Source organism: Perca flavescens, chromosome 5, assembly GCF_004354835.1.
Source record: "Perca flavescens isolate YP-PL-M2 chromosome 5, PFLA_1.0, whole genome shotgun sequence".
In the NCBI taxonomy this organism is placed as follows: domain Eukaryota; kingdom Metazoa; phylum Chordata; class Actinopteri; order Perciformes; family Percidae; genus Perca; species Perca flavescens.
The window spans coordinates 1069786-1084807 of NC_041335.1; the positions used below are offsets into that span (position 1 = coordinate 1069786).

Consider the following 15022-nt stretch of genomic DNA (forward strand, 5'->3'; position numbering starts at 1 on the left):
TGACACTGACTCTTAACCCCAATTTTTACCCCAAAGATTAACATGTTGCTTTCAGAATCCAGACAGAGAAACATCAGACATCATTTTGACATAATTTATTAGCTCAGCTCTTCAGTTGTGATCTTTGTAACAATTCAAATAGCAATGTATAAAAAAAGCTTCAACAGAAACTTTATCAAAATATAGGATTTCAAATACCCAGATACCAGCTGTAAATATTACAAACATACTGTACTGTTACAGGTGATTTAAAAATGTGGTGTTAAAATAACATTCATTTAGAGACACTCATTTGGCAGGTTATCAGATGTTCAGTGCTACACAGACCTGAGATTATTGGAAATCATCCCTTCACCCTCTTTAATAAAAACCACCACGACTACATGACTTCATTCACTTGTGCAGAAATAGGCTGATTTTACCCATCCCTCCACTGTTTTACACTGGGCAGAGTTGTTCTATGATAGAATACTACCTGACCCACAGATCGTTGTGTGGTCACTTGATTAAGCACATTAATGGAGGAATATGCAACAGTGAGCACAAACTGAAATAATGAAGAATAGTAAGAATAGAGTCTTAACCTCAAGATCAGATGATAACTCATCTTAAAAGAAAACTACAGTTTACTTGTAAAACGTGTCTTCTTTCTGTAGTTTCATTCATCAGTAATAACATTAAACCCAATAACCCTAAAACATTTGACTGACCAAGTTAAAGCTGACATGGGGAGATGATGACATCACTACAGGGCAGTCAAGACAATCAGACAGAAACCCAAGCAACAGTTTATCCAGATTATCTAAATATCTGGACGTCAAACTGAAACTCAGTTTCTTTGAGTTGATACTAATAATCCTTCATTGTACAAGAAAATGGTGTGAACACAACTCCAGTGAGGACAGCAGGTCAGAGCTGAAGCAGGAAGTGGGGCAGACAGTTCACTGTTCCCATTTGTTTTGTCTTCTGAATAAGTTTGACTAGCCTGCTGGTTGGTTCCCAACCTGTCTAATCGTCCTAATCTCAGCTGTTAACTTCTCCACTCTACTTGGTGACTGCTGTGCATGATGATGGACAAAACTACATTATAAAAACATATAACAACATATGCAATTACTGGCATGTTGGTAGCAGCACCTGGTATGGCTTACATACAGAACAACTTCAACAAACGCCTCTTCACTATTCCACATACTTTAAGGAGAGCATTACATTCCAGTTTGTAGGTTACTGTAGTTTTTATGTAGTGCTTCTGTGCTCCATAGTATTATTTACTCTGTAAATGTTCATGATGTATTAGATAGCATTAAAAAACAACAGCTTTCATACAGTTTTACCAGCATGGCAGTGTCCATCTTTCTGTGCTTTTAGAAATTGTCTTTAACAAAAAGAAAGATTAGATGGGCTGTTGTTGGAGCCACATCTGGACTAAAAGAGAGAGACAGGTCCATTCTCACAGAATATGTGATATATCTGTTACCTTGTTTTGTTTGTGTTAAAATCTCACCTTCTATCACATACTATGAATTTGGGCAGATTTAGAGTCATTTGTGGTATTACAGATGTCAATGGGACTCTACTAATTGGCTCTCTAAAGTATACACACACATAGACCTGGGCGATATGGAGAAAATCATATCATCACTCATCGATATTGTGGAGATATTGTAGGGTTGACTATTGGTGCTTTCAGAAAGTATTTACACAATGAGAGTTTTGATAAATAATCACCAATAATGTGGATACAATATCTAAGTGGGGAAAGGTGAATAATAGAACATCTAGATCAGTCTGGCCACTTTTCTGTAAAGGAGCCTTTAAAACCAGGAAAAAACAACACTTGTGTCATAGTGTCATAGTACGATATTACGATATCCAAAATCTAAGATGATATATTGTCTCATATCATGATATGGATATAATACCGATACATTGCCCAGCCCTACATACATGTTTGCCACTGTTAGACAGCAGTTCTCAGATGTCTTTGAAGGCACAGAGCTGCACTCTCTCCTGGTTGTAGAGGGCCAGCAGCGACGGGTCTCTGAGCACGCTCAGCTCGTGCTGTCTGTCAGCTGACTGGGAGAAGTCGTCGGGGCCCTCTCCACAGCCTCCTTCCTGGGGGTGGCTGGGGTAACCCGGGTGGACCATGAGCTCTGCTGTGACCACAGGAGGATGAGAGCCTGATGCACTGCTGCAGGTAGTGCGTGAAGAAGGCCCTGCCGCCAAGGCGTGGCTCAGGGCCCTCTGCAGGTTGGGGACCGACATGTTTTGGCCCATGGTGGTCAGTCCCAGGTACACATCTGGCCACCTGCGGACATGGGACAGGTATTAGTATTTGTCAGCCATAGACGGGGAGGCACTCTGCAGAGAATCAATCCGTCAACTCCCTACAGTAGCAGACTGACAGCCACTGGCATAGATGAACATGTTTAGATCCTGTTCACACTAATCTAATGTAACGGAACTGGGTCCATGCTCGGACACTTTTTTGGCTTATGTTTTATCAAAATATCTGTTTAATACAAATATTATCTATCTATCTATCTATCTATCTATCTATCTATCTATCTATCTATCTATCTATCTATCTATCTATAGGGCTCTAGAGTTTTGGTCGCAAAATGTGTAAGGGTGTGACTAAGATGTTTCCCAGGTCGCACCGGTGCACCTAACGTCCTCACATGCGCTGCCTCTCCACCAACGAAGCGATGTTGTTTATATCGATATGGTTTAATGTTGCGTTACATGACCCATTCCTTCTGTAAAGCCGTGCCTGTGTTTGGATCTCTCCTCCGCAGCCCCCCCACACACCGGCCGGCTCACCTGCAACATGGAGAGACAGCGCCGCCGGTCCAAACTGCTGACATTTGTCTACAGTTTTAATTTTTATTAACACAGCTGTATATGGTTAAGTATGAGAGGAAACCTGTATTATTAACACAGCTGTATATGGTTAAGTATGAGAGGAAAACCTGTATTATTAACACAGCTGTATATGGTTAAGTATGAGAGGAAACCTGTATTATTAACACAGCTGTATATTGTTAAGTATGAGAGGGAAACCTGTATTATTAACACAGCTGTATATTGTTAAGTATGAGAGGAAACCTGTATTATTAACACAGCTGTATATTAAGTATGAGAGGAAACCTGTATTATTAACACAGCTGTATATTAAGTATGAGAGGAAACCTGTATTATTAACACAGCTGTATATTAAGTATGAGAGGAAACCTGTATTGGTACCAGTGTTTCCGCTGGTAACTCTCTGTTATTGCAGCCGCCACGGCGAAAAACACATTAGAAGTTATGGATTGCAACTAACTTCAGTTTGTTGAGTAACAGCGTGTGAGAAGGAGCCTGCTGGACCTGGGCGAGAGATTATCATAGTTCATAAAAATGCAGCGCAGTGACGATACAGACATTTCATAGCCTACACAGGATGTGTGTAACGCCGCTGACCCGCCAAAGTGCATCCGACCCGTGCTGGACCCGCTCATAATGAGTCAGCCGTCACTCTGTGAGTTGCATACGCTTCAGTCCATCGCACTCCCCCTCTCTCCCTCTGTCTCCCTATGTCTTTTTGTTGTTTTCTAAAGATTTCGGCTTTTATTTTGATAGGAAAGCTAAAGACATGAAAGGGGGGAGAGAGGGAGGAATGACATGCAGGAAAGGGCCGCAGGTCGGAGTTGAACCTCTATATTTACCAACTGAGCTATCCAGGTGTCCTCTTTCTCTTTTAATCAGTCTGTTGTATTGTTGTGAAGGAGCTTTCTCAGAGATTTTTTTTAATATATCCTAGGCTATTTATTTCAGATAACTTTCATTTACATGTGTTGCAGCTGTATATTTTCAAACTGGTAAAGGAAACCCTGTCTTTGCATTTTATTTGAATCACAATCTGTTTTAATAAAAGAGCTTGTGAAAAGTGGCTTTGACTTAAAACTGAACATTTAGCCCACTTTGTAAAAAAATACAGAGCTATATATGCGAGGAAAAATTTGGGTGCATCTATCTATCTATCTATCTAGAACCTCTTTGTACCCACAGCTGTGACATAATTTTAAGGTTTTATAACATATAATTCCTATGTTATTGGTCCCTTTATCCCTGGATCGTTTATAAGGCATATTGTTTTTAGTGAAGTGGCTAAGCAGCTTCTGAGCGACACTCATGTCCTCTTGTAAAAACAGCGCCTGTTTCCGCTCTAGGGATTAATAAAGTGACCTAATCTGGTTTAATCTAAAGGGGTTCAGATAGTTACCCATTTGTGTGCCACATATATACATGATGTAGCTGTGTCTCCAATCTATAGGACACACCAATTCTAAGCATGTTTCTAGCATGAAGTGTGTTTGCACTTAGTTTTTACAGTCTATGGTTCGCTCTGAAAAACTGTATAAACCTCTATGGTTCACAGCTGTGTACACACAAAGCCAGAGCTCGCATGTGTGCCGAAGACGAGTGAACGTCTGTGCTGTGCGTTGGCTCATCCAGATTCTCTCCACATTGTTTTTACGTTCAAACACTTTGTGGGTGCAACTAACTAATTAAAACACACACACACACACACACACACACACACACACACACACACACACACACACACACACACACACACACACACACACACACACACACACACACACACACACACACACACACACACACACACACACACACACACACACACACACACACACACACACACACACAGACCTGATTCCATAGCGAGTGAAGACAGGGATGGAGTCCAGTGCGTCCTTCTCCACCTCTGTGTAGAATGCGTGGAGGTGTTCTGGCACGGCTGGACAGCTGTGTAAACCTGGCTCCACTGGAACTCGAGTGTATGTGATCTTGAGATCTGACAGGACCTGTGCAAACACCTCACGCACCTCTGCAACACACAGCACGACAGCATCAATACCCCCGGCCCCGCCGCGGCTGCTCTACTGGTTAACATTATCTCATGGACTTAATGCAGTCATCATCGCGGCCAACAATTACAGCAAAACCAGTCACTATTAATCAAACAGTAAGTCAATCAACAGAAAATAATTGGCAAGTTTTCTGATAACATGTTCTTGTTCCAGCTCATCAATTGTTGGGATTTATGTGACTGTAAACTCAATACTAATTTTAGATTTGGACACGGAGAAAGTTAATGTTTCTCCAAAGTTGAGCTGCTCATAGCTGAACAAAATAGGATGTTGGTGAGACAGCTCCTGGAACTTGTCAGAAAAAAGCATTAAATCTTTGGAGAAACATTTAGCTTTTTCTGGTACGTCGAATCAGGACTACATAAAGGTGGAGGATAAGTCTGACTAAGATATTGTTTTTTCCTCCATACGTCTGTAGCCTGCTTATATTATTATTATTATTATACTGCACATTCACTTCCACCTGTATATTGTCTCTGTCGGGTGAAACCCTTGTATGTCCAAAACCGTTGCTTTTCAGGAAATGGAGGTCATTTGAAAACATTACATTTAACTATTTACCATCGACAAAGTCAGATGAAATCGCCTCATCACTGTTCAAATATATACCAATAGCATTGATTTATGAAATTAAAATGACAGTGCCGATATGCTTTCTGTTTATGTTCACTGGACTAAAAAGTTGGGAGTCTGCCTTATTGACAAATGTATGCCACATGCTGCTGTGTGCAATGTACCAAGCCTGTGAAAAATAAAATAAAAAAGATGAATTCCAACAAATTAATGTTACCCGTTCTGACATTCTTTTATTTTTTACTTATATGACTTATTGAGACAAGTGCAGCTTGTTGAGTCATGTAGCGGGCAACAGTGGATCAGCAGCAGTTACAGTTTGTGGGTGTTTGTCCCCCTTTGCTTTACCTGGCAGGACATGGACGTGTTGGTGTCCGTCCATGTGGTGGGGCAGGTGCCCCGTCAGTTCCCTGAACAGCCGGACTTGGGCCCGCAACTCCACCTCCACCTGGGAAAGAAGAACAAGCCTGGAAGTTACTGTAACAGAGAACACAACTTCCTCTTTTTCTCTTGGTAGCTGCATATTAAAAGGAGTTAGTTCCTGTCATGGTTGTGGTTTTCAGTTGTAGTTTTTCCTGTTATATTGTGTTAATTGATTTCCTGTTTCCTTTTTGTTTACTGTATCATTCTCTATGTTTAAACCTGTCCCATCCGTGTGTATGTTTCATATATAATAGGTTTATAGATGTTGATCCAGTGTGTTGCCCAACATGACTAGCTGATCCCAAGCTGGGCACTGGAGCAGTGTACCTGTTTCATGCTGAGCTGACCTCTCTCCAGCGCCTGGCGGAAGCCCATCTTCCCATGGAAGAATCCTCGCTGGTTTACCAGCGTGGAGGCCTGCTGCAGGCTCGGACACACTGGAACACCCTCGGACAGGTTGGCGTGGAGGCCCATGGGGATGTTGTGCCTGGTGAGAAAAGAGAAAATTCTGTCATATCATGTACAGGGAGTTTCCCTGCACTTAGTAACAGCAATACAGCATGTTTTTATTAATTACATGACCATTTGCAACACAGTAATACAGTAGAGAACCAATGTATTGATATGATATTTTTTTTCCTTTACTTAGAACAGCTGAAGAGAGACAGGAAATGGGAGAGAGAGAGGGGGATGATATGCAGCAAAGGGCCTCGAGTCGGATTTGACTTGGGCCACTGGCAAGGACCGAGCCCACATGGGGCGCGCGCTCAACCAGGTGAGGTAGAGGCCACCCCGACTGATATGATATTTCAAAATCGATCCAGGTTACTACAATTTATCTCCTACATATTATAAACACATCTCTTCTTACAGGTATTTTCCCAGAGGCCCTAAAAACTGCAGACATCAAGCCTCTTTTAAAAAAGAACAATCGAGACACATCACTACTGAGCAACTATAGGCCAATATCAAACCTACCATTTTTAAGTAAAATCATTGAAAAAGCGTTTTTTCGACAACTCACCCTTTTTTTGTCAGTAAACAACAGTTTTGATGCTTTCCAATCAGGTTTCCAACCACACCACAGCACTGAGACGGCTCTTGTAAAAGTCTTTAATGACATCCACTCTAACACAGTGGCAAAACATCAGTTTTGGTGTTACTTGACCTTAGTGCGACATTTGACACGGTCGACCATGAAATACTAGATCGACTGAAAAACTGGGTTGGCATTTCTGGATCAGTTCTTAACTGGTTTGAATCATATCTAAAGAACAGAGACTACTTTGTGTCTATAGGCGATTATATATCTTTGCGCAAAATTATGAATATGTGGAGTTCCCCAAGGCTCAATTCTGGGACTTCTTCTGTTCAACATCTACATGCTTCCACTGGCTCAGATTATGGAAAACAACAAGATAAATCACCATAGCTATGCTGACGACACACAACTTTATATAACTTTAACGCCAGGGGACTATAGTCCAATACGAAAACTGACTAATTGCATTGAACAAATCAACAACTGGATGTGCCAAAAAATTTTAAATTAAATGAAGAAAAAACCGAGGTGGTTGTTTTTGGAGCAAAAGAAGAGAAACTGAAAGTCAGTGCACAGCTTCAAATGGCCCTGTTAAAAACAACAGACAAAGCAAAACATCTTGGTGTTGTCATGGACTCTGACCTGAATTTTAACAGTTACATTAAGACAATTACAAAATCAGCCTATTACCATCTTAAGAACATATCAAGGATTAGAGGACTTATGTCTCAGCAGAATTTGGAAAAACTTGTCCATGCTTTTATCTTTAGTAGACTTGACTACTGTAACGGCGTCCTTACAGGTCTTCCTAAAAAACTAATTAGACAGCTGCAGCTGATTCAGAATTCTGCAGCCAGTGTTCTCACTAGGACAAAAAAAGTGGATCATATCACTCCGGTTCTAAAGACTTTACATTGGCTTCCTGTGCCTCAAAGAATTGATTTCTAAATACTTATGCTGGTTTATAAATCCCTAAATGGCTTAGGACCAAAATATATCTCAGATCTGTTTGTCTGCATTATGAACCACCCAGACCTCTCAGGTCGTCTGGAACAGGTCGGCTCGTGGTCCCCAGAGTCAGAACTAAACAGTGAGAAGCAGCGTTCAGTTTTTATGCTCCACATATCTGGAACAAAATACCAGAAAACTGCAGGTCCGCCCCAACTCTCAGCTCTTTTAAATCAAGGCTGAAGACCTTTCTTTTTGATGATGCTTTTCGTTAATTCTTTTACCGAACAGTGTATTTTATTCTTGTATTTTATTTAGTATACAATTTTAATACGGAATTGTAAATTTTCTTTTTGGATTTTTATTCTCATATTAACTGTTGTACTGAATTATATTTTTATTTATGTATCTTATATGGTATTAAATTTGTATTCATTAATATTTGTAGTCTTATTTTAATCCCTATTTTGCTCTTTGTTCTATAATGATTGATGTTTTGTGTAAAGCACTTTGAGTTGCCTTGTGCTGAAATGTGCTATATAAATAAAATTGCCTTGCCTCGCCTTACAATGTTCTACACTGACAAATAACAAAACTTTAATAGATGATCTCGTCCGTGACCAGATCCATTTGAACCAGCAGAGAGGGTTAACAATGAAGACAACTCCTCCCATGATCTTTTGTGCATTTGAAGATGTGATGCTATTAACCAACCTTGTTATCCTTGTGTTGTTGGATGGCATTTCTGAAACTTGTGTGTGTACTGCATTGTATGTGGCACATGGTCGTTATCACTGTGTGTGTTGTGTGTGTGTGTGTAGCTTCTGGTTATTTATACCTGGACTTTGTGCCAGTTATGTGTGCATTTGGTTACAAACACAAGGCTGACCGGTTAGGCTGCTGACACAGATGTGACAGAATATTTCCCTAATTTCCCAGATCAGCACTTTGGCCCATAGTGCTTTATTTAAATTTGTGGCTCAAGCAAAGTTAATTTCCTCCTGATATGTCCGTCTATAGTCACAATGTTTGGGCATATGTGGCTTGTGAAAAATGGCTCTAATATTTACTTTAGGGACTATGGGGCAGCCAGGTCTACAAACCAGCCTTTGCTCCTTTGTCTTAGGCTGCTGATAACATGTCACATTCACTGTTGCTGTCTTAGAGGGCACTAGCTTACCTTTTAGCCAGATCTGCTGCCTCTTTGGCAGCAGAGGCGTTGACCAGTAGTGACACATTAGAAATGCCTCCAGCCTGGAAGCTTTCTACAATCCCCTGGTTTCTCCTGGGACAGTAGCCAAAGTCATCTCCCGTCACCACCAGCATCATTCTGGGCTGTGGCATTATTGTTGATGTCTGTGGAGGACACACAGGGAACAGGTTAACAATTGTCATAAAGGTGGCTATGGTTCCAGACACTGAACCCCAAACTGCTCCTGATGGTTAGGCCAGTGCCTTCCATGGTAGCTCGCTGCCATCAGTGCATAGGCGTCATTTACAGGGAGGATGGGGGGGGGTTACAACCCCCCCAATAATCAAAACTGGCCAGTGCAACCCACCCCAAAACCTATTATAATTTCCTTTACATAAATTAAGACATTTGCACCATAAATTGATGCAGAGAAGGCACAAATTGTTGCATAAAAATTCACCAGAATGCAGGAAATGAAGTGGGAGAGCAGATAGGAGGTGGAGTGGTTTGGTCTCTGAGTTGACTGGAAGTCGGCAGGGTGGGGGCTGCGGAGTTAAACCTGTTAAAAAACAGGTTCAGTTCATTTGCCCTATCCACTCCTCCCTCAATCCCATTGTCAGCTGACCTGAAACCAATCATGGCTCTCATGCCCTTCCACACTTCTCTTGTGTTGTTTTTCTGGAGTGGAAACTCCAGCAAATGTGTAGTGATGTTCAAAATTTCAATTTTGCTCAAAAGTGGGGATCTCAACCCCCCCAATGTTGAATCCAAAGTTACACTCTTGCATCAGTGGGTGGGTGTTTGTGTGAATGGTTGACTGAGAGGCAAATTGTAAAGTGCTTTTGATAAAAGCGCATCATTTCATCATCATTCCATTCATCACTACAAAGAGCAACTGGCCAGTGAGACTCACACATCCAACAATAAACACTTTAGCCACAGTAGCTTTAATCAGTCATTGTTCTGTATTTCATGATACTGCAGCTGACTCTCAACTCTTAGGTGTGTTTCTTACTTGCAAATTAATGTACTCCAGCACTTCCTTTTTTTATACTTTGGGCATGGTGTAAACTTGCAAATGACATTAGGGGCACTAGGGGGAAGCACTGGAACATGTTTAGTTTTCACAGAGAATCTGCCACCTGTCCTACTGTCAGGATATAGTGACCATTTCAGCAAATATGACAAGAAACCTACTGCAACTTTAAAGTACATCCACACTGGCTCGGCTACATTTTAAAACATTCTCTCTATTTTCGCCCTCAGTGCACACTAGAACAGCAATTTCTCACCCAAAAACTGAAAAGCGCAGACCCTGTGTTTTAATGTGGATGAGAAATGAAAGAGATAATAAAATAACAATGACATATTGGCTGTGCCAATACAGTCAGGAGCTGTGTTAGGGCTGCACAATTAATCACAATTTTATAAAAATCGCAATATGGTGTAGTGCAATATCCAAATCGCATATTAACATATCTGTTAAAGGCAAAATATGTGTCAAACTATTGTGGATGAAGTATTGTGGTGCTGCAGAGACAAATCCTATCCTACAGACTAAAGAAAAAAATCTTTATTTGGTACAGATCCTGACATTAATAACACTATAATCTTTTCAACTTTTTAAATTGTTAATATTTTTCAATTAAAATGAGATAACGATACAAAAATGATCATTCCCTCCAATATCGTGAATCATCAATCATATATCTTCCTCATATTGTGCAACCCTAAGCTGTGTGGAACAAAATTAAAAAGAGACAACTATATGTTAAGAGTAGGCTAATGGGTAAACATACTCAGCATCCACCAAGCAGCACCTTAACAACCACCTACAGACCATTTCACAGTTGGAAACATAGTGTCACGACGTCATGATTTCCTCATTTGTGTGAATGACATCATATGCCAGGAAGTTAACACGGGTCCAGGATGTTGTATAGCAATGGAATTCCATTGAAAAGGTCTGTAGAAAATATACAATATAGCAATGACTCAGCAGTCGGTTTTAAGAAATAAGCAACCACTTGGCAATGTATTAGCAATCATTTTGAGCTTGATTTCAACTATTGCAAATACATCGTTGTTTTCAAAATATCGATTCCCCTCTTATTCTTTTGTTTTCGAGGCCAGTATTTTGCAGTGGTCTTAATGTCAGCTGTGATGCAGCATCCAAGTCTATGTTGGAAACAGATAGGGCCTACACATTTACAGTATAGATTATAGTAACAACTCAGATACAGTACATCCTAGGTCATACAAATACATTACACATACAGATACAGCGTAGCTCACTTTACACAAATGCATGTGACTCACTGTCATAATAACAACACTATTTCTATTTTACAGTGAACCCTTTACAGAATAATTTAAGATGGAGATTAGGGTTAGAGTTGACATCACAGCTCTTAAACCAGAAATATCCCAACCCCAGTAGCAGTGAAAGGAAATGTAACAACACTGCAATAAATAGCCTGCTACCTCTGAACAAGACACAGCTTTTGAAATGACTTTTTGTAGAGACTGTTTAATGAAACTAGGCTATATATCGATTTTGAAGCTGTCGTTTGCATAGGGGACAAATACACCTCTCAACAAGCAGTTACCCTGGAGTTGAATTTAAACCATGGATGTATACCGAGAACTTCAACTAGTATCTTTATTTCGCCGGCTAAATGTCCTGTCTGTTTCTCCGCGCCACTGTGGGGCGACCCACTGGAACACCACAGGCACGTTAGCCCCGTGGCTCCGACTAACGTTAGAAGAACACTATCAATTTCACAAATAATACTTCTCAATCTTACCCATTGTATTCCACACGGCTGTCCATATGGTCCGAAGCCACACAAGCCCGGTGAAAATGAACCGTACTTCCGACTGGCAGCTAACCGTAATGGTGTAGTCCGGAGTGGACTTGACTTTACCGCCCTCTGCTGGAGGAAACATGGCGTCCCACCCAGCCGCCAAGAAAACTTCAAAATAAGACTTCCGCAGTTCTTTAAAATGTAAACTACAAAACAGTTTACTGGGGGTGTCCAAATATATTTTAGTTGAATCATCTCTTTTATATGTGACTATATTTTATAGCATAAAGCTCTTCCCCCCTCCCCCCTCTGGGCAGGTCAGACCACAACATGATCCACCTCAGTCAGTACTATGTGCCCCTGGTTAAGAGACCGCCTGTGACCACCAGAACTCTGAGGAGATGGTCTGAGGAGTCCTTTGAATCACTTAGGGGCTGTTTAGAGGTGACTGACTGGAATGCACTCATGAGATGCATGGTAGGGAGTCGGGACATCGATGGGCTTACTGAGTGCATAATGGACTACATAAACTTCTGTGTGGACTCCATTGTCCCAACAAGGACTGATCATTGTTACTCAACAAACCATGGGCAACAAGGGACATTAAGGACATGTAAACAGCAAGAAGAGGGTAATAGAGAGGAAGTAAAAAAGATCAAGGTGGACCTGAAACGGAAGATAAGGGAGGCCAAAGAGAAAGACAGGAGGAAGCTGCGTTTCCACTCCAGAAAAACAATGGAAGAGCATGACAACCATCACTGGTTTCAGGTCAGCTGACAATGAGATTGAGGGAGGAGTGGATAGGGTAAATGAACTGAACCTGTTTTTTAACAGGTTTAACTCAGCAGCCCCCACCCTGCCAACTTCCAGAGTCAACTCAGAGACCAAACCTCCTATCTGCTCTCCCTCCTCCAGTGGGGACTCCTACTCCAATGTGACAAAGACAGAGGAGCTGGTAATGGACTTGAGAAGGAGGAAGGCACCGGTGACCCCTGTCTCGATCCAAGGGGTCAGTGTGGACATAGTGGTGGACTGCAAATACCTGGGAGTACACAGACAATAAACTGGACCGAATCAAAAACTCTGGAGTACTTTACAGTCGCCTCTTTTTTTTGAGGAGGCTAAGGTCCTTCGACATCTGTCAGAAGATGCTGATGATGTTTTACGAGTCTGTGGTGGCTGGTGCTCTCCTGTATGCTGTTGCATGCTGGGACAGCAGGCTGAGAGTGGCAGACACCAACAGACTCAACAAACTAATACAGACGGCCAGTGATGCTGTTGGTGTGGAGCTGGACTCCTTAAAGACAGTGTCAGAGAGGAGGATGCTGCCCAAAGTACACTCCATCCTGGACAACTCCTCCCACCCACTCCACAACACACTGGTCAGCCTGAGGAGCACCTTCAGCGACAGACTCAGACACCCACAATGCACCACAGAGTGCCACAGGAGGTCGTTCATGACTGTGGCCATCAAACTATATAACTCCTCCCTCTGAGTGTCACATTGCAATATTCTTGGACAATTATGTACAATAATTCCTGCAATAGTTATCAGCTACATGAACAGAAATGTTATTTATTTATTCACTGATGCTACTTGTAGTCATACTGTATACTGCACTACAATAGAATTTGTACAATTCATTTAAACAATCTTTTTTAACCTAATCTGATTTTCTACTTAACGTAATACATAACATTTTTATTTATGTCTTAGATATGTTACTTATTTACTGTATACACTTATTGACTTGCTCTTTTCTTACTCTTATTTTACCTTGAATGTGACTGTGAGCAACAGCAACTAAATAATTAATCAATAAAGATCAATAAAGTATTCTGATTTATTTTGCCATTGGTACTTCACATATTATTCGCCATATGCCATTTAACGGTACCTACACAGATATTATATAGGCTAATGCGTTTTTCTTTATACATTTTTTTAAAAGAAACCTACCACTTTGCAGTGAATACTGTATTAAGGGATTTTATTACGAAAAGATCCTAGAAGGCACGTCACCCTCTCGACAAACGTCAAAGTGGAATAGGCTTAGGCTACGTGTTCATGTGCTATTACTGTTCACCTGATTCTCTGGATACTGCATTTTCAATACAATTAAAAAAAGGAACAGGCTTACGTTTTACTGTCGAAAAGTTTCTTGTTTCCAGGATTGCGTTGGACAAAGTGCAACGTAAGACAACGTTTACCGGAACCGTAATACACTCACACCAAACAACAATGTCAGACAGCATTCATATTTCATCACCACCACCATCTATCTCATCGTCGTTCAGTGTCTAGCTCGTCATCATTAAAATCGCCCACACTTTTTTCCCGCGAGAATAGTTTTTGTGAACATACCTTCCTGCCAACCTGACTGAATGCTGAGCTCAGTAACGTTACTCTACTGTACAGACTGTGTGTACTGTACACGTGCACAGGTGTGGCTTCTCTCAGGTGTTTATGACGCTTGAAAAGATTACAGGTTCCAGGACCTGGAGCCAGAATTCACAGGTGACAAAAGGTCATATCTAGTAATATCATGGCACTTAAAGGTTACAGTGTATTCTTACTTTAATTTAACAGGGTTTCTGCAGGTTTCACCAGTCAAATGCAGGAGCATGAATTAAATTATTTGCGACAATAATCGAGCAAATTTAAGACTTTTTAAACTTTTTAAATTAAGATAAACAGCTGCTCTTTAGAGAAATATTTGAATTAACAGATTATTTCACTAAGTATTATAGTAGAATTAAAATGGAAAAACAGCTCATTCCCACTTGAGCAGACAGTATTTATCTATCTGTATACACCGTTCATTTTGACACACATGCAGCCCCCCTACAAGACAGGTTAACAATGCTGGGCCCACATTCCCTCATTTCAAATGACGGGAGTTGGTGGTGCATGTTCCCAAAAAAACTGCAACAGTTTGCTTTGTCCAGTATGTTCTTCTGTGTTTCTGCTGTAAAGTACTCTAACATTTAGAGAACTACTGTAAATAATGTGCATCATTATTATAAGACCTGTCAATCCTCTGTGGTGTTTGAGGTCTAGCTCATTGTTATTATGACTAAGACATGGTGACAA

The 15022-nt window shown here is 40.9% G+C and overlaps 1 protein-coding gene across 5 annotated transcripts; it reads right to left on the reverse strand.

The window, feature by feature from the left end:
• Positions 1 to 80: 80 nt before the first annotated feature.
• Positions 81 to 14917, reverse strand: ydjc (YdjC chitooligosaccharide deacetylase homolog). 5 transcript variants are annotated; one of them, XM_028577201.1, is made up of 7 exons: positions 11929 to 12043; positions 10962 to 11087; positions 9110 to 9285; positions 6267 to 6426; positions 5865 to 5964; positions 4723 to 4900; positions 81 to 2311 (listed from the first exon to the last, which is right to left on the reverse strand). In XM_028577201.1, the coding sequence occupies exons 2-7, from the start codon at positions 10962 to 10964 to the stop codon at positions 1978 to 1980; spliced, it is 951 nt and encodes a 316-aa protein (XP_028433002.1). In that variant the 5' UTR covers positions 10965 to 11087; positions 11929 to 12043; the 3' UTR covers positions 81 to 1977. The 5 variants fall into 5 exon arrangements, with proteins under 5 accessions (XP_028433002.1, XP_028433005.1, XP_028433007.1 ...); XM_028577204.1 differs by lacking the exons at positions 10962 to 11087; positions 11929 to 12043 and adding an exon at positions 14070 to 14917; XM_028577206.1 differs by lacking the exons at positions 10962 to 11087; positions 11929 to 12043 and adding an exon at positions 13889 to 13898.
• Positions 14918 to 15022: the final 105 nt, after the last annotated feature.